At 42.4% G+C, this 24,665-nt stretch overlaps 1 protein-coding gene across 1 annotated transcript in view; it reads left to right on the top strand.

Annotated features, from left to right (window-relative positions):
• The window catches only part of KIF13A (kinesin family member 13A), a 233,544-nt gene that overhangs the window by 168,140 nt on the left and 40,739 nt on the right, over positions 1–24,665 (top strand). Inside the window, exons 15-20 of the mRNA XM_011962918.1 lie at positions 5,750–5,963; positions 13,767–13,929; positions 17,365–17,505; positions 18,416–18,565; positions 22,648–22,809; positions 23,483–23,656. Coding sequence (XP_011818308.1) covers positions 5,750–5,963; positions 13,767–13,929; positions 17,365–17,505; positions 18,416–18,565; positions 22,648–22,809; positions 23,483–23,656 — 1,004 coding nt within the window. The remainder of the gene's footprint in view (positions 1–5,749; positions 5,964–13,766; positions 13,930–17,364; positions 17,506–18,415; positions 18,566–22,647; positions 22,810–23,482; positions 23,657–24,665) is intronic.

Below are 24,665 nucleotides of genomic sequence, written 5' to 3'. Positions count from 1 at the left end.
AAAAAAAAAAAAATTAGCTAGGCATGGTGGCAGGTGCCCATAATCCTTGCTATCCAGGAAGCTGTGGCAGGAGAATCGGTTGAACCTGGGAGGCAGAGGTTGCAGCGAACCAAGATTGCACCATTGCACTCCAGCCTGGGCCACAAGAGCAAAACTCTGTCTGCCAAGGAAAAAGAAAAAAAAAAAGGATAGAACCACAAAGAAAAAAGTGGGAAATAAACAACTTTATGAGAAAAGTTTGGCAAGTTCTGTCTTTAAACAGAGTAGAGTGTTAAGATTAGCCACTGGGGCTTTGGGCCCTGCAGTACAGGGTGGACCATAGCTAGAAATCAAGCTTCATTCCACTCTGCCGCTTCCCCACCAATTGGGAGGGATCCCAAAGACATTCTAAAGTGCTATTCAGACATCAGAATCACATTAATGGGTCATGTGACTACCTGCCTGAGCAACAAGTCTCCTGTGAGTGATCTTTTGGACGCCTGAGTGAACACAAGGTGTCCAGGAGGATGTAGACTCTAAACTCCAGGTGGAAGAACTCCCATTGGAGAGAGCTCATGGCTTCAGCTGACTTTACAGAATCTAGACATCTCTAGTCGCTAACTGCAGAGTTTACAGGTGGTATTGGTTTCACCATTTAGCCATCCCAGATCACAGGTTTCTTATTTTAATCAATTACTACCTTCTTATATATAAATTAACTCCTTCAATAACCAGTGAGTATTTAGTAAGCATTTGTTAATTCCTCTGACCCTCTCAGCCAAACCAATTAGAGTCATCAGTGGCCTGGTGCACAGTGGTAACGTGAGTTATTCTTTTGTATCCCACATCAGGCCTTGCTCTCCAGTGTTGATTTTGTCCATGTAGAAGTTATATTTATGGCCAGGCACAGTGGCTCACACTTATAATCTTAGCACTTTGGGAGGCTGAGGTGGATGGATCACTTGAGGTCAGGAGTTCGAGACCAGCCTAGCCAACATGGTGAATCCCAGTCTGTCTTAAAAATACAAAAATTTAGCCAGGCGTGGTGATGCGTGCCTGTAGTCTCAGCTATTCAGGAGGCTGACACAAGAGCATCACTTGAACCTGGGAGGTGGAGGCCGCAGTTAGAGGTGAGATTGCACCATTGCACTTCAGCCTGGGTGACAGAGCAATACTTCATCTCAAACAAAAAAAAAAAAAAAAAAAAAAAGGAAGTCATGTTTCTCCCTACCCCATCCTTTACCCAGTTCCATTGGAGCTTCCCTTTGGGGCATACACACAGTCTCTGATGCAAGTGCTGCCATGCTGGTGGCTGGACGGTGATCACTGTGATTCTCCTCTACTGCTAGGTGGCTTCCCGATAATAAGCCTGTCTGCCTGGTGGTCATCCCCTTGGTGGTCTTATTTGAAGATCCTCTTCCCTCTCATGTGGTTTCAGACGAAGGTCCTCCACAAACACTGGGATAAAGGTTTTTAACTGATTGGCATTGGCATGAGGGAGCTTGGCTGGTTTTTAGCAGTGCTGTTGATTGATGCTCATGCGCCATGCTTTGGCAAAAATCTAACTAACATGATTGGGAAGAAGCTGGAGTTTTCTGGCTGATGAAGGTGCCCTGTATTCTTCATTGAGGAATGTTCCTTTTCAATTACGAACACCCCACCCCAACACATAGATACACACACACCATGTCCCAATTCCATTTGCCTCCCAGATTTTGGTTCAACTCTAACAGCAGCTGTTCTTCTCTATGCTTGCAACAGCACTGAAAAGTATTATTGGTGTTATTACTGCTGTTATTGATGGCGTTATTGCTGTTGACAGCAAAACAATTCAAGTCAGTAGTACTTGCAGATATATATTCACCGACATTATCCCAGTAATAGGTAAGAATAATGTATTTTTTAGTTTCTAGAGTAAATATTGATCTAAAACCCAATTCATTTGAATTAAAAGTAAAAAGAAACCTAGTATTTGTGGACAATAATGCCTTCTTCACAAGGGTTTGAAATTGGGATCAAACAAAATAAAAATTATCTCTTTTTTCAATGTCAGTGGCAGCTCTAAAGAGACAGCAACTTTGCCAAGCGCAATGGCTGTCTCCTGTAATCCCAGCACTTTGGGAAGCCAACGTGGGAGGATTGCTTGAGGCCAGGAGTTCAAGACCAGCCTGGGCAACATAGTGAGACTTCATCTCTATAAAACATTTAAAAAATAAAGAACAATTAAGCGGCTGACAAAGGGTCATACATAGTGCTAGTTTGTTCCATCTGGGATCAAATAGTTCTTTTTTTCTCCAAAGATTTATTTCCCCTCAGTTTAATTTTTTAGGCATTTTGTTTGTGGATTAATTCTAATTCTGTTTCTCATATAAATACCCCGCTACCGGCACCACTACCACTGCTGTTTTCTCCTTTCCATCCTTGGGATGATGGGTTGGTTTGAGCTCATTGCATAGTTACCTACGCAGTAAAGAAAACACTAATGAGAACAAGAAAGTGCTATGCCCAAACTAAATGTGGTCCTTTCTTTTTTCCTAAAATACTTACCTCTTTGAGATCTTGGCTTTGGGCACCTGGCTTGGTATTTAAAGGAGTTTGTTCAAGAGAAGGAAAGTGATAGGAAAAATAAACCTGTGGACAATCTCTCGATATTTGGTTGGTATTTTGAGAAAGGGCCAAATAATCTTTGGTTTCTGTCCTGGGCCATAACATAGAGTCAGATCGACTTGCTCATCTGGATGGTCTGTTTTAAAATATGCTGCTTGTAGGAGTAAAGACTTGAAGCTGGTTAATTGATTTGAAAAGAAAATGTCATCAAACATGTCCATGAGAAAGGTGTTTCCAGACTACTGTTAGGAATCAGAGGCAAAACCAAAACCCAGCCCCTAGACCTCCACCATAGCTGTGTGTGATGAGGGCAGATCTGGGAGTTCCGGGAACGGGGCTTGCAGGACTCTACTGTGGGAGTCTCAGAGGAAGAACGCGTTGAGTTGCTGTCTCTTCTGTATTTGCACTTCAATCTGTGGCCACTCGTCACGCCTGGTGAGTAGTGGTAGTGCTGCGTCATGACAGCTGCTGGTGCAGTTTTAAATAGCCTCATTCACGTGGCCTGTGTCAGCATGGAACCTTGGGGTGAGATCCCCTCTGCCTCAGTCATTTGGGATCATGTGTGTTTCTGCACTACTGACTAACAATGGAAATGTGGATTATGTATCTTATTCAGAATCTCGTAGCAAAAACCCTATAATGCAATTTTATAAAATGGTGTGTTTTCCAGTTTCTCTGAAAAAGATTTATAAACACTGTTAGGACAGTTGGGCTCTATCTAAATATAAATGGACAGCAAGTACTGTAGCACCCTGTCTTTTCTTTTTTAAGCCCAGAGCCTATATACTGTTTGAGAAATATGTGTATATATTTTTTTTAATTCTGAGAGAACTTTTCTTCTCTAGAGCTTACGTTTAAAATGTCTTCAGATGCCCTCAAAAAATTTTACCATATTTCTCATATTTTTTTTTTAGAAGTTATAGGACTTTGTCAGAAGTTCTGATGCTTAGGAATACATAGGTTATTATTATATAGATAATGTTTTACCCACCCAGGATTCTACCTTTGCATAAGATTTTTTGTTTTTTGGTTTGGGTTTTTTTCCCCCAGTTTATTTATTTTTTATTATATTTATTTATTTATTTTTTATTTTTTATTTTTTTGGGTGGGGGATGGAGTCTCACTCTGTCGCCCAGGCTGGAGTGCAGTGGCACGATCTCAGCTCACTGCAACCTCCACCTCTGGGTTCAAGCAATTCTCCTGCCTCAGCCTCCCAAGTAGCTGGGACTATAGGCACATGCCACCATGCCCAGCTAGTTTTTAGTAGAGACAGGGTTTCACCATGTTGGCCAGGCAGATCTTGAACTCCTAACCTCAAGTGATCGGCCACCTCAGCCTCTCGAAGTGCTGGGATTACAGGCGTGAGCCAACACGTCCGTCCCCCAGTTTGTTTTCCATCAGCTTTTTAAGTGATATATTTTAGGGACTCATTTCAGGACTCTACAAAGAAAACTATTTTGCTTTGAAAAAAATGCTGAATTTTAGAATTTTATATCAATAAAACAGCATCTTTTTTTACAGTATCACTCTTTTACAAAATACTAATTGTAAGCAAAACATTGGAGGTAAGAATACATCATCAGTTTATTACCAAGTGAATGTCCTACCCCAGCCAATTAGTTATCTGAGTTCAAAACCTGACCCCGTCACTTTGTAGCTACGTGATGTAAATCAGCTATTTAGCCTTTATGAGCCCCAGTTTCCTTATTTTTAAAATCGGGGTGTATCCACACTTAGGCTTGTTGCAAACCTTTCATGAGGTGGTGCATGCAATGCAGATAGAGCCTCTACCTGAGATGTAGCCAGGAGCTAGTAGGGTTATTGTTGCCATTGTGGTTGTCATTTGTATTAAAACAACTCACCTATACTGAGCTTTTCTTGTGATTTTTAAAAAATTGGTTCTTTTTGTTTTGAATTATTTAACTTTATTTTTTGAAGCTAACATGTTATCTTTTTCTCTTACTACTAATATAGAAAATTAGCACAATTTACATGTGTATTTTACAAGTTGATAGGGTATCTTGGAAAAATCAGTCAATAGCAATCAGGTGATGTAAAAATTCCTCCTGAGTCACTTTAATTTTCAGCTTCTTTTCTGGAAATTAAACCGAGTGCCAGTGTGTGGGGATACAGCATAAATGGCACTGAATAGCAGGCAAATGTGTGAATGTACAAGGAGGAAATCATGTCCCAGGCTGGTCTGAGAATGCATTTCTCAGTCCAGTATAGTTCTGGGAAATATTAACTGTGATGATGATTTTCTTGTTCTACTATTGATATTGTCTAACATTCTCCTTCCCTACACTGTCCTCACTTAGTGATGTCGGTAACTTTCTCCTTTTGTGCATGTGACCAGAGCCTTGGTCTTTCTCCACAGTATCCAGCTCACTGGTCATTACCAAGTCGATGTCCTGCCCAGCCCATTAGGATTTACCTACACCACAGCCATCAGGGTAGCTCATTGGAGCAGGATCTGTTAGTGTATCTGTACCTATTCACCCATGTGCATGGTGGTGAGCTCTGTATCTGTACATGTGAGATGTTAGAAACAGGTTTTTGTTATTTTTGCAAGTGAATTGTCCTTTTAGATACTAGTCTGAGAAATTACCAGACCATATCCTTAACCAGTATTTCCAAACATATGCTGTGATCTGTAAGTTTCCTCCCACCTTAGAGAAATTCAAGAGTAATAAGATTTGTGGTGAAAGTCATAAATCTTTGTCATATACCAAAACTGATATTAAATGGACATAGAAATGAATTACCATAAAGAAAGATCAAATCTTATGTGCTTCTGTGTTTGGAGTGGTCCTAGATTTCATGAAGTTTTTCTTTCCAGTGGATAAGATCACATTCCCCTCTCTTCCCCCATCTCTTGGTAGTAGATTAATGATTTATCTAAACGTTAGGATGAGCTCATCAAATTGAAGAAAGTAACATAGAGGATGTGGAGAATGTATGCATATAAAGGGCATTTATCTGCAATGTCAGTAACAAAGAATTTGAGAGGATTTCCCTGATGTGGCCCCTGAGGCCTCTCACATAAAGTGTATTAACTGGCTAGACTCCTTGCTAGAGGAAGCCCCCAGGGGCTGCAGTGCTTGGGATGAATGCTTGTTTTAGCCGCCACTAAGACACCTTGCCTTGTCTCTTGGCTCACTAGACCCGGTTCAAAACGTGGTTCAGGTCCTGGAGAAACAATACCTAGAAGAAAAGAGAAGCGCCCTGGAGGAGCAGCGGCTCATGTATGAGCGGGAACTGGAGCAACTCCGCCAGCAGCTCTCCCCCGACAGGCAGCCACAGAGCAGCGGCCCTGACCGCCTGGCCTACAGCAGCCAGACAGCACAGCAGAAGGTGACCCAGTGGGCAGAAGAGAGGTAAGAACCGCAATGCAGGCAGCCCAGAGTCAAGGCCCCAAGGCCGTGGCTTTGAGGGAGGGGTTTGTGAGACATGTCAGGGACAAACCTAGCAATGAAAGAACTCTTAATCCCATATCTGACTTATTGCCTATTAGCTTTTCCTTTCACAAATATTGCCCACCCTAAGTATGTTTACTATAATGTTAGCTGTTAAAGACCCCTCCTACCCTCACAACCCTTTACCCTTCAGTAAAAATGGTGCCAGGTTGCAAGGGGTATACAGGTATGTATTGAAATTTAGAAAGTTTGAATAATTTCTTTAACACAAAAGCATTTTTTTCTTATTTCCTATGCTTTTGAATCTACTTAAATACAACTTCAGTGCTGATTAATCTACTAAATGTGAAAGTTTAAGATTTATGGCTGGGTGCAGTGGCTCACACCTGTAATTCTAGCACTTTGGGGAGGTTGAGGCAGGAGGATCACTTGAGCCCAGGAGTTTGAAACCAGCCTAGGCAACATAGTGAAACCGTGTCTCTACAAAAAATAAAAGTTAGCCAGGTGTGGTGGTGCATGCCTATAAGGTCACGGGGAGGATTGCTTGAGCCTAGGAGTTTAAGACCAGCCTGGGCAACATAGCGAGACCTTGTCTCTACAAAAAAATAAAAAATTAGCCAGGCATGGTGGCTCGTGCCTATAATCCCAGCTTCTTGGGAGGCTGAGGTAGGAGGGTCACTTGAGCCCCAGAGATCAAGGCTTCAGTGAGCTGCGATCGTGTCATCACACTCCAGCCTGGGTGACAGAGAAAGAACCTGACCTGACTCAGGCTGGCACGGTGGCTCACGCCCGTAATCCCAACACTTTGGGAGGCCAAGGCGGGTGGATTGCCTGAGGTCAGGAGTTCAAGACCAACCTGGCCAACATGGTGAAACCCTGTCTATACTAAAAATATAAAAATTAGCTGGGCATGCTGGCAGGTGCCTATAATCCCAGCTACTTGGGAGGCTGAGGCAGGAGAATCACTTGAACCCAGGAAGGGAAGGTTACAGTGAGCCAAGATTGCACCATTGCACTCCTGCCTGGGTGACAAGAGTGAGACTGTCTCAAAAAAAAAAAAAACCTGACTAAAAATAAAATATTTATGACTTTAAAATATTTATATCAGAACTCTCAAAGGAGAGAGTGGTGGAGTGTGGGCGGCAAGTCACCCAGGTGCCAAGGCAAGAGACCGAGGACACAAGCTGTTCCAGTGTAATAAAGAAAATACATAGAATAAGTATAGTTACACTAGAAATAGATTATAGATATGATTATATATGTCATTAATCATTAGTTTGTAGCATTACTCTTTATTCCAATTTATAATAATGTTTGTTCTACAACTGTAACCTAGGAAAAACGAGGCCATACAGAGATAGGAGCTGAAGGGACAAGGTGAGAAGTGACCAGAAGACAAGAGTGTGAGCCCTCTGTTATGCCCGGACAGGGCCACTAGAGGGCTCCCTGGTCTAGCAGTAATGCCAGTGCCTGGGAAGGCGCCCGTTACCTAGCGGGCCTTGGTCTAGCGGTAGTGTCAGTGCCTGGGGAAGGCACCCGTTACTTAGCAGACCGGGAAAAGGAGTCTCCCTTTCCCCGGGAGAGTTAGAGAAGACTCTGCTCCACCACCTCTTGTAGAAGGCCTGACATCAGTCAGACCCGCCCGCAGCCATCCGGAGGCCTGTCTCCCTGTGATGCTGTGCTTCAGTGGTCACGCCCCTGGTCTACTTGCATATTCCACCCTGTACACCTGGCTCTGCCTTCTAGATAGCAGTAACACAATTAGTGAAAGTACTAAAAGTATTTGAAATACATAGAAGAAATAATGGCGTAAGCTGTCCTCTCTCTCTCTCCGCCTCGGCTGCCAAACAGGGAAGGGCCCTCTGTCCAGTGGACATGTGACTTGTGTGAACTTGCCTATCATTGGAGATGGCTCACACTCCTTACCCTGCCCCCTTGTCTTGTAGCCAATAAGTAACAGCACAGCCAGGCGTTCGGGGCCACCACCAGTCTCCGTGTCTAGGTGGTAGTGGCCCCCCGGGCCCAGCTGTCTTTTCTTCTGTCTCTTTGTCTTGTGTCTTTATTTCTACGATCTCTCATCTCCACACATGAGGAGAAAAATCCACAGACCCAGTAGGGCTGGACCCTACAGTAGAGGAAATGGTAAAATAATAATCACGACTGCCATAATAAGGACAATAGGTTATTGAAGACTTCTGTTGTGTTCTTGCCGTAGTCCAGGCATTTTATTAACATTCCAGCAGCAGTATGCCACAGGAACTATTATCCCTGTCTTAGAGGTCAGGCAGTCAGTTTAAATATCCTGCCTTAATCAACCATCTAGTAAATGAAAAAACCAGAGTTTGAACCCAGGTCTCTCTGCAGTCTCCTAATAACACCTGTGTTATGATAATAATTAATAGTAGTAATAAAAGCAACACCTGGCCAGGCGCAGTGGCTCATGCCTGTGATCCCAGCAATTTGGGAGGTTGAGGTGGGTGGATCATGAGGTCAGGAGTTCAAAACCAGCCTGGCCAAGATGGTGAAACCCTGTCTCTACTAAAAATACAAAAATTAGCTGGGTGTGGTGGCAGGCGCCTATAATCCCAACTACTCAGGAGGTTGAGGCAGAAGAATTGCTTGAATCCAGGAGGCGGAGGTTGCAGTGATCTGAGATCGCACCACTGCACTCTAGCCTGGGTGACAAAGCAAGACTGTGTCTCCAAAAAAAAAAAAAAGCAACACAGCAACACCATATATCTATAGACCATTTTATACCATGTGCCAGGTACTAATTGCTGTTCCTGTATTCCTCTAATCCTCACAACTGCTACTGCCTTTACACATAAGGAAACTGAGGCTGAGAGGTTAAATGATTTACCCAGATGGTCAATTTGCTGGTAAGTTGGGCAATGGGATCAGAGCCATGGCAGTCTGACTCTAGAGCTCTTCCTGTAACTCACACACACACACTGCATCTCTCACTAGCAATGAGCTGCAGAACACAGGCCACACCCGGGGAAGGTGACTCCCAAGAGGAGAAAAGGGAACCCTGCCCTGCAGTGAAAGGCTTACAATAGTCATGCACTTGTTAATGTTAAATAAAGAGAAGGGAGTCAATTATATTTTCCCCAGGAGCTACCCACTCATCTGTCTGTGTACTGAAATAGGAAGATTTATCATACTCATGTTACTCTTTTTTCTGAGATGGAGTTTCGCTCTTGTCACCCAGGTTTGAGTGCAATGGCATGATCTCTGCTCACTGCAACCTCCGCCTCCCAGGTTCAAACTATTCCCCTGCCTCAGCCTCCTGAGTAGCTGGGATTACAGGTGCCCACCACCACATCTGGCTAATTTTGTATTTTTAGTAGAGACAGGGTTTCACCATGTTGGCCAGGCTGGTCTCGAACCCCTGACCTCAAGTGATCCACCCGCCTCGGCCTCCCAAAGTGCTGGGATTATAGGCATGAGCCACGGCACCAGGTGTTACGTTACTTGTTATACTTTATTGTGCCTGGAAGAAGCAGAGAAAGGTTATCAGATGGTCCTTTTTCTGAAGAGCTGCCTTTTACACATTTACTATGAGCTGGTGGCTTTACGCCAAGCAACAGCTAGCTGTTTAAGGGTAACTGGTATAATTGTACCCATTGATATCCTTTCTGTTTACTAAACAATATAAAAGATAAAAGCAAAAATGTCTTCAAAAGAAGACATACGTGTGGCCAACAAAGCATATTAAAAAGTGTTCATTATCACTAATGATTAGGGAAATGCAAATCAAAACCACAATGAGATACCATCTCACACCAGTCAGAATGGCTATTATTAAAAAGTCAAAAAATAACAAGATTCTGGCAAAGTTGCAAAGAAAAGGGAACCCTTATACACTGTTGGTGAGAGTGTAAATTAATTCAACCATTGTGGAAAGCAATGTGGCAGTTTTTCGGAGAGCTAAAAACAGAACTGTCTTTTTACCCAGCCATCTCACTACTGGGTATATACCCAAAGAAATATAAGTTGTTCTACCATAAAGACACATGTACATGTATATTCATTGCAGCACTGTTCACAGTAGGAAAGACATGGAATTAACCTGAATGTCCAACGATAGACTGGATGAAGAAAATGTGGTACATGTATACCATGGAATACTCTGCAGCCATGAAAAAGAACAAGATCATGTCCTTTGCAGGAACATGGATGGAACTGGAAGCCATTATTCTTAGAAAACGAATGCAGGAACAGAAAACCAGATACCACGTGTTCTCACTAATAAGTGAGAGCTAAATCATGGGAACTGATTTACAGAAAGAGGGGAACAACAGACACTGGGGCCTATGGGAGGAGGAGGGAGAGGCTCAGGAAAAAAAGAAAGAAAACAAAAACTGTCAAGTACTATGCTTACTACCAGGGTAATGAAATAATCCATACATCAAACCCCTTAGTCATGAGTTTACCTGTATAACAAACGTGCACATGTACCCCTGAACCCAAAATAAGTCAAAATATTTACATTTTAAAAAGCAAAAGTATCTGATAAAGAAAGTGGTTTGCTTTTAATCATAGTGTTTTTCAGTTAAATAGTTTAAAATATTTTTTTCATTTCCCTTAATTCCAGATTGATTTTCTTTGGGGCTTAAATTCTTCAAAAAAAAAAGAAAAGAAAAGTGTAGAGGCCGGGTACAGTGGCACAGGCCTATAGTCTCAGCTACTCCAGAGGCTGAGGCAGGAGGATCACTTGAGCCCAGGAGTTTGAAGCTGTAGTGCACTGTGATCATGCCTCTGAATAGTCACTGCACTCCAGCCTGGGCAACATAGGGAGACCCTGTCTCCAAGAAAAAGAGAGAGAGAGAGAAGGAAAGAAAGGAAAAGGGAGGGAGAGAAAGAAGGAAGGAAGGAAGAAAAAAAAAGAAGATAAAGATCTATTTTGGGAGTGTCATTCAAAGACATAAGAATAGTTGCATTATTGATTTTTGTCAGATCTCACTGGATAAAATTAAGATGTCATTAATTGTATGTGATTATATAAGAAGCTAGAACTCTTACCTAAGTAAATGTTGATGGGTTGTGAAATAATGAAGGATTCTTACCTACATTAATATTGATGGGTTGAGAATCAAGTATATTTAATTCTGGTGAGAATTACAAAGAAAGCCACAGATGTCATTTATTCTCTTTGTACACTTAGAATCTAGTATGAAACAAGATATAAACTTGTGGAAAAATTAAATTATAATAGTAAATTAAAGAACAGTTTCATTCAACAATAGGAAACATTAGGATTATATATTAATAGTTATTTGTTTGTTTTCTATCTCCTACCCTGGAAAATGAGTTGCAAGGGACAGGGAATCCTTTGAAGTATCCCTAGTGCCTAGAATGATGTGGTCACCTGGTAGGTATTTAGTAAATACTGTATGCATTGATTGTGTGAATGTATTGAAGTGACAAGCAAGCATGTAATCACCAAGTGGGCAGACGGCACAGTAAGCTTGTTGCTTGTTCAATGGAAGATGAGACCTCAGTGAAGCTGAGTCTTCTACAGAGATTTTCAGAGAGAAGGAAGGATTTCAAGCGCATTTGAGAGGTAGAGTTTGACCAGCAGAGAGAAAGTAGAGGACATTTTGGATGGGCAGATTGGCATGAACAGATGAAAAGCAATGGAAGAGAATAAGATGTATTCGGGAGACTGCAGAAGAACTGTTTTGTGTAGTCTAGAACAGGGGTCCCTAGTCCCTGGACCACAAACTGCTACAGGTCCGTGGCCTATTAGGAGCCAGGCTGCACAACAGGAGGTGAATAGTGGGCCAGCAAGCAGAGCTTCATCTGTGTCTACAGCTGCTCCCCATCACTTGCATTACTGCCTGAGCTCCACCTCCTGTCAGATCAGCAGTGGCATCAGATTCTCATAGGAACACAAACCTTATTATGAACTGTACATGCAAGAGATCTAGGTTGCATGTTCCTTATAAGAGTCTTAAGCCTGATGATCTATCACTGTCTACCATCACCCCCAGATGGAACTGTCTAGTTGCAGGAAAACAAACTCGGGGCTCCCACTGATTCTACATTATGGTGAGCTGTATAATTATTTCATTATCTATTACAATATAATAGTAGAAATAAAGTGTACAATAAATATAATGCACTTGAGTCATCCCAAAACTCTCCCTTTCCCCAACCTCGGTCCATGGAAAAGTTGTCTTCCATGAAACTAGTCCCTGGTGCCAAAAAGGTTGGGGACCACTGGTGTAGAAGGTGATTTAATGGAAGAGCAGGGAAAATTAAGTTCAAAAGTATTAGATAGGGGTTGTGGGAGGCTACAGACTCAGAGTTTGGGATTTATTTTATGGGAGAAGAGGAGCCCTGCAAGGCCTTGAGCCGAGGAACGGCCTGGGGAAAGTAGGGCTTGATAAGGACTGCCTTGCAGTGGAGCAAGAAGAGCCTGGGTGCCGTGAGATTATTGGGAAGGTGTAAGGGCCCTGAGCCAGGGATATGATAAAACACAGAGAGACTTAGGAGATGCTTCAAAGGAAGAGTCAATAGGCTTATTTTTTGGACGTTGTAGAAAAGAGAAGAGACTGAGCTGACTGAACAAATCTAAGCGTGGGTGACCAGAAAAATGGTATCACCATTTTTCTTTTTTTTTTTTTTTAAATAGAGATGAGGTCTTGCTATGTTGCCCAGACTGGTCTTGAACTCCTGGCCTCAAGTGATCCTCCCACCTCGGCTTCCCAAAGTATTGGGATTATAGCTGTGAGCCACTGCCCCCAACTGGTAATATGGTTTTAAGAAACTGTTTGCTTTACATTAGCATCCTCACAGCATGTGTCCTCTGTCATTTCTAAGGTGACAAGTGAGGAGTAGAGATTTAGATGCTTTGAGCTCATTATTTTTCTATGATATAAGAGTTTCCTGCGGTGTATAAATGGTGGAAAAGAGAAGTTATATATGACACAGAGCAATTGCTAGATGGAGTGACTTTTGAACCCAGATTCAAATGTGAAATCCAGAAGCACTCTTTTCTTTATTCAGTGGACCTTTTTTGAATATCCTACGATGGGTCATGCACTTGGCCAGGAGCTAGTATAGTGCAAGCAAAAAAAGACATGGTCCCTGTCCCGGGGCACTTAACAGCCTAGTAGGAGACAGGTATTAAATAATTACACTAGTAAAAATGAAAAGTTCTAACTATGGCAAATGCTATGAATGCTAAAGGCATGGGGCTGAGAGAACATATAAGAGGGTTTTGACCAATTTGGGATAGTAGAGAAACTTTTTATCAGCAAGTAATGTTGTGCAGAGAGTTGAAAAAAAGAATTCCTACTACGGCAGAACTACCTTACCACGGCATGACTTTTGCCAACTGCAGAAGTCATGAAAAATACTTTGTTCTCCTAACTCCAGGTTTCTCTCATCTGCCAGCCCCTGCCTGCCCCACCACCCTCCCTCAGCACACACAAGTCATAATCATCGTTTGTTTTTCCTGAAGATTCCTGTACTGGTTTTTTGCATCCTCATATCACAATCTGATCGTTTTCACATGTTACATAATTTAAAACGTGGTTTCCAGTTCAGTCGCTCAACAATTTGCTCCCCATCAGCAGTTCTCAGCGGATAGCCCATCTGTGGGCAGGAGGGAAGGATGAGAGGTAGTCTGGTAAAATCGTTTGAAAAATACTACCCGAGAGGAGTTTTCTACCATTTTCTAATAAGATGCTCACTTAGAAATGGGATTGCAGTTTTCTTTTAGATTTTCTCATTGCCTTTTCTGTGACACTGCAGGGACGAACTCTTCCGACAAAGCCTGGCAAAACTGCGAGAGCAGCTGGTTAAAGCTAACACCTTGGTGAGGGAAGCAAACTTCCTGGCTGAGGAAATGAGCAAACTCACTGATTACCAAGTGACCCTTCAGATCCCTGCTGCAAACCTCAGTGCCAATAGGAAGGTAAGAATGTCCTTCAAATGAGAGGACAAGATGTACAATGGTAAATACTGTAAAACAGGATCTAAAACTGAAATCCCAGAAACATTCCTGGGGAGATCCTGATATCAGCCAGAGATATTTATTTATTTTTTTTGTTTTGTTTTTTTTTGAGGCGGAGTCTCGCTCTGTTGCCCAGGCTGGAGTACTGTGGCCGGATCTTAGCTCACTGCAAGCTCCGCCTGCCGGGTTCACACCATTCTCCTGCCTCAGCCTCCCGAGTAGCTGGGACTACAGGCGCCCGCCACCTCGCCCAGCTAGTTTTTTGTATTTTTTAGTAGAGACGGGGTTTCACTGTGTTAGCCAGGATGGTCTCGATCTCCTGACCTCGTGATCCACCCGTCTCGGCCTCCCAAAGTGCTGGGATTACAGACTTGAGCCACCGCGCCCGGCCGGTATTTATTTTTTTAAGACATTCTTTATACACCTCATTGAGTAAGAATGCTATTTAAATGATGTTTTAGATATGTAATAAGCAGAATACACAGAGTTTTAGTGGCTGAAGGACTTCCTAATTTATATGCCTTCTTTAAAACAATAAAACTAGAAACATATTTTACCTGTTGTTTTTTTTTTTGCATGTAAATACCCCTTTCTGAATTGGGGGAATATGTGTAGGCTATAGTACCTGGTTTTTGTTTATTTGGTTTGTTTTTTTTCAGACTAAGTCTCACTCTGTCACCCAGGTTGGAGTGCAATGGCATGATCTCAGCTCACTGCAGTCTCTGCTTCCCGGGTTCAAGCAATTCTCCTACCTCAACCTCCCGAGTAGTTGGGATTACAGGCGTGTGCCACCACACCTGGCTAATTTTTGTGTTTTTAGTAGAGACAGGGTTTTGCCATATTGGCCAGGCTGGTCTTGAACTCCTGGGTTCAAATGTTCCACCCACTCGGCCTCCCAGAGTGCTAGGATTACAGGCGTGAGCCACTGTGCCTGGCCTGCTATGGTACCTTTTTAAGAGTGAATTCTACAAGAAAGGAAGACTTTTTATGACACCTGACTTCAAACACACAGAACTCTTTGCAAGCGTTTGAGAGCTTCTTGTCATTTCACCTTGAAGAATTTTTCCTGTAGAGAGAAACTTTGAAGAAAATTGTTTTTTGTTTTTGTTGTTGTTGTTTATCAGGGGAACCCACCTCCAATATTTCAACGTAGGTTCTCTATTTTCCATAAGTGTCAGCCGGCTGAGAAATAAAGAGAAAGAATACAAAGAGAGGAATTTTACAGCTGGGCTGCTGGGGGTGACGTCACGTATCGGTAGGACTGTAATGCCCACCTGAGCCTCAAAACCAGCAAGTTTTTATTAAGGGTTTCAAAAGGGGAGGGGGTGTAAGAACAGGGAGTAGGTACAAAGATCACATGCTTCAAAGGGAACAGGACAAAAGGCAAAAGCAGAGCTACTGATAAGGGTCCAACAAAGATCACAAGGCAAAGAGCAAAAGCAGAACTACTGATAAGGGTCTATGTTCAGCGGTGCACGTATTGTCTTGATTAACATCTTAAACAACAGAAAACAGGGTTCGAGGGCAGAGAACTGGTCTGACCACAAATTTACCAGGGCGAAGTTTTTCCCCACCCTAGTAAGCCTGAGGGTACTGTAGGAGACCAGGGCATATGTCAGTCCTTATCTCAACCAGGTAAGACAGACATTCCCAGGGCGGCCATTTATAGACCTCCCCCCAGGAATGCATTCCTTTCCCAGGGTGTTAATATTAATATTTCTTGCTAGGAAAAGAATTTAGCAATCTCTCTCCTACTTGCATGTCCATTTATAGGCTCTTTGCAAAAAGAAAAATATGGCTCTTTTTGCCCGGCCCCACAGGCAGTCAGACCTTATGGTTGTCTTCCCTTGTTCCCTAAAAATCGCTGTTATTCTGTTCTTTTTCAAGGTGCACTGATTTCATATTGTTCAAACACACGTGTTTTACAATAAATTTGTACAGTTAACACACTTATTACAGTGGTCCTGAGATGACATACATCCTCAGCTTACGAAGATAACAGGATTAAGATATTAAAGACAGGCATAAGAAATTATAAAAGTATTATTTGGGAACTGATAAATGTCCATGAAATCTTCACAATTCATGTTCCTCTGCCACAGTTCCAGCTGGTCCCTCCGTTCAGGGTTCCTGACTTCCTGCAACAGTTGTTGTTTTTTGAGGTGGAGTTTCACTCTTTGCCCAAGCTGGAGTGCAGCGACATGATATTGGCTCACTACAACCTCCGCCTCCTGGGTTCAAGTGATTCTCTTGCCTCAGCCTCCCAAGTGGCTGGGATTACAGGCATATGCCACCATGCCCAGCTAATTTTGTATTTTTAGTAGAGGTGGGGTTTCACAGTGTTGGTCAGGCTGGTCTCAAACTCCTGACCTCAAGTGATCCACCAAACTTGGTCGCCCAAAGTGCTCGGATTACAGGCATGAGCCACCATGCCCAGCTAGAAAATTGTTTTTCTATGACTCAGAAAAAAGAAAAACTAAATTTAAAAAAAGTAAGAAAATTGTTTTTCATCCATTTATTTTTTCTTCCAGCAAGCAAGCTAGAAAATGAGTCAGGGAGTATCTTATCAGTCTTGCTGGGTTTTACTCTTTTGACCTAGTAGTTCCCCTTTGGGAAATTTATTCTAAGCCCATAGTCATTGAAGTGTCCAGGATGCTTATCATAGTAGACTTTATAATAGCAAAAACTTGAAACAGACATGATGTCAAACAATAGAATAATTAGTCAAATGTACAGTAGATCCAAATGCTATGGATACTGCTATGTTGCCATTAAAAAATCATGTTTATGGCTGAATCTGGTGGCTCACGCCTATAATCCTAGCACTTTGGCAGGCCAATGTGGGCAGATTACTTGAGTACAGGAGTTTGAGACCAGCTTGGGCAATGTAACAAAACCACATCTATACAAACAAATGCAAAAAAAAAAAAAAAAAAAAAAGTCAGTCATGGTGTCAATGTGCCTGTACTCCCAGCTACTTGGGAGACTGAGGTGGGAAGATTGCTTGAGCCCAGGAGGTCAAGGTTGTAGTGAGCTAAGATACCACTTCACTCCAGCTTGGGTGATAGAGCAAGACCCTATCTTAAAAAAAAAAAAATCATGTTTATGAAGAATATTTAACAATACAAGAAAAATGATCACAATATCAAAACTGGAGAGAGGATTGAGGTGTGAAGTTATACTTTTGTTTGGTCTTGATTGTGATAAAAGTTAAGTGTGCATGAGTGTACATAGAAGAGAGAAAATAAATCAGACTATCCCCCTAGGTGTAGAATTTTATCTTCTTTTGTGTACATGTATGTGTTTTGCAAACTTACTATGTTACTGTTGCGTATATATTACTTTAGCAATCGAAAAAGGAGTTATAACAGAGTTTGTTTTTTCTTCCTTATGCAGAGAGGTGCAATAGTGAGTGAGCCAGCTATCCAAGTGAGGAGGAAAGGAAAGAGCACCCAAGTGTGGACCATCGAGAAGCTGGAGAATAAATTAATTGATATGAGAGACCTTTACCAAGAATGGAAGGAAAAAGTTCCTGAGGTAAAAGAGATAAAATGTAAAGGAGATTTTGTTATGTTAAAAACAGAGAATATAAGCGATTTAGCATCTCACACACACACACACACAGATGTGCTGATGATACTTGAGACATTTATATCAGGAAAATAAATTACAAGTGATTTTGAAAGAAGTGCTAAGTCAAATCAGTAATATAACACGTGATCCCCACACAGATGGGAACTAAATGAAGAAAATGTATAGTAGATTCTTATTTGGCTTCATGTTTACTACATTTCAAGTGAAAAGAAGTAGAATGAAGTAAATTTATGCCATTTTATCGGTGCTGTGAAAAATCAGCTTGGCTGGAGCCAGTGTGGATTTCACATTCATTAATGTGTGTTCACACACCCCTAGCTGTGATTGTGGCTGGGTAGATTACTAAGAGTAATTTTAGCTTGCACAATCCATTTTTTGGACATTAGCAGTGGAAAAGAAGACTTGGCAAAGGAGATGAGGCAAAGCAAAGGGGATGAAATGAAAAAGCTGCAGGTGAGGTGAGTAGGGGGATGACAAGACAGAGACTGAAGAGGAATCCTCTGCACAGGCATCACTTAGCTCCCCAGCAAACAGGCCCCTCCTATGGGCTATTTTTTTTTTTTAATGGAGACGGTCTCACTCTGGCTGGGGTGGTGTGATCTCGGCTCACTGAAACCTCCGTCTCCTGGGTTCAAGCGATTCTCATGCCTCAGCCTCCTGAGTAGCTGGGACCACAGGCATGCGCCACTACACCCGGCTAATTTCGTTTTTATTTATGTGCATTCTAATTTTACTTCCTGTTTAAATGGATAGATTCTTTAAATTTGTTTTCAAACTCTAGTTTTAAATAATATTATTTAAATTGATGTTGTGTTTCTTATTCGTCCACTCACTGGCTTCTCCTACTGCTCAGGCAAAGAGACTCTGCGGGAAACGAGGTGACCCTTTCTATGAAGCCCAAGAGAATCACAACCTCATCGGGGTGGCGAATGTGTTCTTGGAGTGCCTCTTCTGCGATGTGAAACTCCAGTATGCAGTCCCTATCATCAGCCAGCAGGGGGAGGTAAGCACAGGCCAGCCTTGGAGAACGATGGTGGTTCAAGTTTTTCGTTTTATTTTGTTTTTCATTCTATTTAAGCTGTGTTCTTGAGGTGGATCAAGAAACTAAGGCAAATAGTCAAGATCTGCATTCTTCTTTCTCGACTAGTAATCGATATTAGAAGCTTTGAGGATTAAGTCATGGTCTTAAAGGATTATTATAACACATTTAATATTTGGAGGTCACAAGTTTTTTTTCTTTGTTTTAATCAAATTGGAAATATTTTGGAAACCATATTCAGCTCTGTGCCCCATATTGCTCTCTCTTTTTAAAGGTAATCTCATACTTTTGCAATATACTCTAGTTCCTTCCTGGCCCCTAAATGGTCTTTATAAGATACAGCTTAGGAGGATTATTTTGCAATCCAGAGTACTCAAACAAAACAGGCTTCAATGACTCCTTGTTACCCTCCTTTTAAACTCCGGTGTTTCAGCTATTTAGATATAGTGGCCTAGGTAGGCATAAGATATTTCAGAAAATGTACCTTGAACTACCAAGTTATTTCTTGTGATTCTTAGAGCAGGCAAAGAATAAGATGCTATTCTGCCCAAAGTGAAGCTGCAATATAGACCTAGGTTCCCAGTTGTTGGGTGTAAGTGCACAGCCCACCATCCACTATGGAAACACGCCATGGACATTCTGTTCCAGAGGACCAGTGCCTAACAGTGCTTTTTCCCATGAGAAAAATGGGCACAGTTAGGTGTCCAAAACCAGCCTAGTCAACATTGTGAGACCCCATCTCTAAAAAAGAAATTTAAAAATTGACCAAGCATGGACAGGGTGCAATCGCTCACGCCTGTAATCCCTGCACTTTGGGAGGCTGAGGCGGGTGGATCACAAGGTCAGGAGTTCGAGACCAGCCTGGCCAATATGGTGAAACCCCATCTCTACTAAAAATACAAAAAAATCAGCCAGGCATCGTGGCAGGCACCTGTAGTCCCAGCTACTCAGGAGGCTGAGGCAGGAGAATTGCTTGAACCCAGGAGGCGGAAGTTGCAGTGAGCCAAGATCACACCACTACATTCCAACCTGGATGACAGAGCGAGATTCTGTCTCAAAAAAATAATAATAATAATTAACCAGGCATGGTGATGAGCACCTATAGTCCCAGCTACTCAGGAGGCTGAGGCAGGAGAATTGCTTGAACCCAGGAGGCGGAAGTTGCAGTGAGCCAAGATCACACCACTACATTCCAACCTGGATGACAGAGCGAGATTCTGTCTCAAAAAAATAATAATAATAATTAACCAGGCATGGTGATGAGCACCTATAGTCCCAGCTACTCAGGAGGCTGAGGTGGGAGGATCACCAAAGCCCAGGTAGGTCTAAGCTGCAGTGAGCCATGATCATACCAATGCCACCCAGCCTGGACAACAGAGCGAGACCCTGTCTCAGAAAGAAAAAGTGAGCACAATTAACATGGCAGACTGATTCAGTGGCTGAGTCCCTAGTTCAGGACTTCTTAATTTGGAGTCTGTGGTATGCTTTGAGTATTCCATGAATCCCCCTGAAATTGTATTAAAATGAATTAGATTACCGAAAAGCATTAAAAAAAAAAAAAACTTAAGAACAACTATCTTCTGATTTCTTTTATTTCCTTTCTTCCCTCATCTTACTACTTCCTCCGTATTTGTCTTACTTCTCAGATATCACCATGTGATTTCTCTTAGGTCCTTGGTGCCAGTGCCAATTGCTGTGTGGAAGTTGGATCTAATCTACCTTTAAAAATAACTTTCCGGCTGGGCGCGGTGGCTCAAGCCTGTAATCCCAGCACTTTGGGAGGCCGAGACGGGCGGATCACGAGGTCAGGAGATCGAGACCATCCTGGCTAACGGTGAAACCCCGTCTCTACTAAAAAATACAAAAAACTAGCCGGGCACGGTGGCGGGTGCCTGTAGTCCCAGCTACTCAGGAGGCTGAGGCAGGAGAATGGCGTAAACCCGGGAGGCGGAGCTTGCAGTGAGCTGAGATCGGGCCACTGCACACTGCACTCCAACCTGGGCGACAGAGCTAGACTCCGTCTCAAAAAATAAATAAATAAATAAATAAAAATAAAAATAACTTTCCCTGTTTAGGATGACAGCATACTACCAGAACATGTGCCACCTTGTACACATGTGTAATGACAGCCACAGTTATTACAACCTGAAACTGTGTGATGAGAGATAATTAAGACAATTAAAGCACTCCAAGAATGCAAATTTCAGAATAATCCTTTTCCTCTCATTTGATTCTATGCAGCCAGCTTTAAGAGAAACATGGTTAAACTGACTCCTATCCAGAGAGCCACCATGATAGAAAATTTAAAACCTTTCAATGAAAAAGTTTTAAAATAACTCTCGTCATATTTGTGTGGCTTTCAGTATGCTGTTCCTCCTGGATTAGATCTAATGGCACTGCTTTATGGAACCCTCCTTCATCCTGCTCTCAGCCCCAGTCTGAGTTACACACCCATTCTCTACTCTCAAGAGAATAAAAGCTGCCCGAGCCCAGGAACCTTGTCAATTTGGTTTGCTGTTGGATGCACAGCACTTAGCACAGTTCCTGGCACAGTTAGTTCTTGGTAAATATTTACTGGTGGGTAAGTTTATCCTATAACAACTCACACATATATCTATTATAGCAACTAATCTATGCTGTTATTGGTGAGTTTTGTTGCTGTTGTTGTTTGAGACCGAGTCTCACTCTGTTGCCCAGGTTAGAGTGCAGTGGTGCGATCTCAGCTCACTGCAACCTCTGCCCTCCCCTGTTCAAGCAGTTCTCCTGCCACAGCCTCCCAAGTAGCTGGGACTACAGGTATGACCCACCATGCCTGGCTAATTTATTTTTTTATTATTTTGTATTTTTATTAGAGACAAGGTTTCATCATGTTGGCCAGGCTGGTCTTGAACTCCTAACCTAAGGTGATTCACCCGCTTCGGCCTCCCAAAGTGCTGGGATTACAGGCTTGAGCCACCACACCTGGCCTGTTAGTGAGTTACTTCTCTGTCTTGCCTCCCTTGACTGTTCCCTGATGGCAGAACCTGTGTTTTTATTTTGGTATTTCATGAGCTAGCTCTTTGGTCAAATGAATAGGTGAATTAAGCATTTTATATTCACTCACATGAATATTTTAAAAAACATGGATAGCCAGGCGCGGTGGCTCACGCCTATAATCCCAGCACTTTGGGAGGCCGATGCAGGCAGATCACCAGGTCAGGAGTTCGAGACCAGCCTGGCCAATACGGTGAAAGTCCATCTCTACTAAAAATACAAAAATTGGCTGGACACAGTGGCTTACGCTTGTAATCCCAGCACTTTGGAAGGCTGAGGCATGCGGATCATGAGGTTGGGAGTTCGAGACCAGCCTGGCCAACATAGTGAAACCCTGTATCTACTGAAAATAGAAAAATTTTCTGGGCATGGTGGCAGGCACCTGTAATTCCAGCTACTTGGGAGGCTAAGGCGGGAGAATCCCTTGAACCCAGGAGGCAGAGGTTGCAGTGAGCCGAGATCGTGCCACAGCACTCCAGCCTGGGTTACAGAACTAGACATCATCTCAAAAAAAAAAAATTACCTGGGCTTGGTGGCACGCACCTGTAATCCCATCTACTCAGAAGGCTAAGACAGGAGAATCGCTTGAACCTAGGAGGCGGAGGTTGCAGTGAGCTGAGATCGTGCCACTGCACTCCAGCCTGGATTATAGAGCAAGACTCCGTCTTGGAAAAAAAAAAAAAACAACACGTGGATACTAGATGACTCCAAGTAGAATGTGAGAGCTGCCTTTAAGCTATTCCTAGGCTGTCCTGTGGAAGGATACATTTGAGGATGACTCCAGAAGGCAAGTTGCAGGGAGGCAAATTTGGCTCACACTAAGGCAGGACAATCACAGGGGCAAGTGGTGGAATGGACTGCTCTGGTAGTAGCAGGGCTCCCGTTACCGAAGATGACCAAGCAGCAGCTGCAGAGCCCCTGTCCAGTTTCATTGTAGAAGGCACGTCTGTCTTAGGTCGAGGTTGCCCACAAGATGTCTGTTAACTCGGAGGTGCTCTGGTTCCTTGACCCAGGTTGCAGGGCGTCTCCACGTGGAAGTGATGCGTGTTACAGGAGCTGTTCCGGAGCGTGTGGTGGAGGATGACTCTTCGGAGAATTCCAGTGAGAGTGGGAGCCTTGAAGTTGTAGACAGCAGCGGGGAAATCATTCACCGAGTCAAAAAACTGACATGTCGGGTGAGAGGACAGTGATGGGAGGCTCATATGAATGACCTTTTTCATGCAAAACCATTTTACAAAAAATCTTATGAGAGTTTTTCATCCAGGGTAGTAAAAGTTGGATTTTGTAACAGCAGATACAATGGTGGACAGTCCTTTGTTTTCAGAAATATAGCACACTTTCTGTTGACAGTTGCATCAAATTTCAAAAGTATCTGTGTATTTGACATGCAAGAAGTGTATGTTGCTTAGTGAATTATGTTTTTCTATTAAAGGTTGCCTCAGTCATTAGGAAGTGTGGGGGAAAAGAAAGAGAGATCAGACTGTTACTGTTTTCTTTCTTTATACTTTGTCTCTGTGTCTCTTTCTTTTCTCAAGTCTCTCGTTCCACCTGACGAGAAATGCCCACAGGTGTGGAGGGGCAGGCCACCCCTTCAGGAAGCTTTTGCAGGGATGTGTGTATTTGTTGCCAAGTTTGTATACTATAGTTACAGAACTGTGGTACAGATTTCATTGTCGATACAATCCTTAGTGTCACAGTGTCAGATATAATATTTTCAGATGTCAAATGGATGACCGATTTATTTAATTGCTTACTGTTAAATTTGAGGTAGCTGAAATAAAAGAATGTTTAATGTTTATTGGAGGTTTATTTGTATAGTTTATTTGTATTATTTATTTGTCTCTTCAGGTAAAAATTAAAGAAGCAACGGGACTGCCCTTGAACCTCTCAAATTTCGTCTTCTGTCAGTACACATTCTGGGACCAGTGTGAGTCTACGGTGGCTGCCCCAGTGGTGGACCCCGAGGTGCCTTCCCCACAGTCCAAGGACGCCCAGTACACAGTGACCTTCTCCCACTGTAAGGTATAGATGCCGTTACCAGATGAGCTGTGCAGGAAGCAGCAGAAACGGGTGCAGTTCAGTCATCAATTGTCCCCACAAGCATTTGTTTTAAGTATAATATGTTTATTAGATGTTTTAACCTCAAAAATGTACCTTATTACACATGCAAATAGTTTAGAAATATTTAAAATAAAATCTAAAAGATCTCTACCAACCGTCTTGTTCCCCAAAGATATAAACCACCAATGACAGGTTGCTACATATTTCATTAAACTACTTTCTATGCTCTACATCTTTTATATGTGCATGATAACATATGTACAAACACCCTTTTACATCATGCGCACATAAGTTCTTTAAAAGTGCTATACAAACGTGGGATCACATTATACATATTACAGAATTTGTGCATCTTAACATGTAAGTTGCTACATATCTCATTCTTAGGAAGATAGCATTACATTCTACTGTATCATATGAGTGATATGTTTCATATAGATTTTCTCATAAGTCATATGAGAAAATAGAAAAAGGGAAAGGTGAATTTGTGGTGAATGTGGTTGGATTTCCTTTGAAACATCATATATTCTTCCTGGCTTTCACAAGGGACTGCTGAGAAGTCATTTCTGAAAGACCAGCTCCATCCTCTCTATAGCTTTGTTTTTCCTTAGACAACCCTTCATAGATACTCAAGACCCCTTCTTTTGCAAATCATGCTTATTCTTTCTGGTTCTACACTTAGAAAACTAACCCATATCACCACCTATAAAATTTCACATAGGTAAAGGCTGTCAAGTTTTTCTTTTTCTGAAAACAAATAGCCTACATTTATCTGTATTCACCAAGTCTGTTCCTCAAAATATTTCTTAATCATTTTTATTGTTGTTCTTTGAATATTCTTTTTTTTTTCTTCTTTTTCTTTTTTTTTCTCTTTTGAGACGGAGTCTCGCTCTGTCGTCCAGGCTGGAGTGCAGTGGCGCGATCTCGGCTCACTACAAGCTCCGCCTCCCGGGTTTACGCCATTCTCCTA

Source organism: Colobus angolensis, unplaced genomic scaffold (assembly GCF_000951035.1).
Source record: "Colobus angolensis palliatus isolate OR3802 unplaced genomic scaffold, Cang.pa_1.0 Scaffold6, whole genome shotgun sequence".
Lineage (NCBI taxonomy): Eukaryota > Metazoa > Chordata > Mammalia > Primates > Cercopithecidae > Colobus > Colobus angolensis.
Note: the sequence above shows the minus strand (reverse complement) of the source record. Positions and strands in the feature narration are given on the sequence as shown.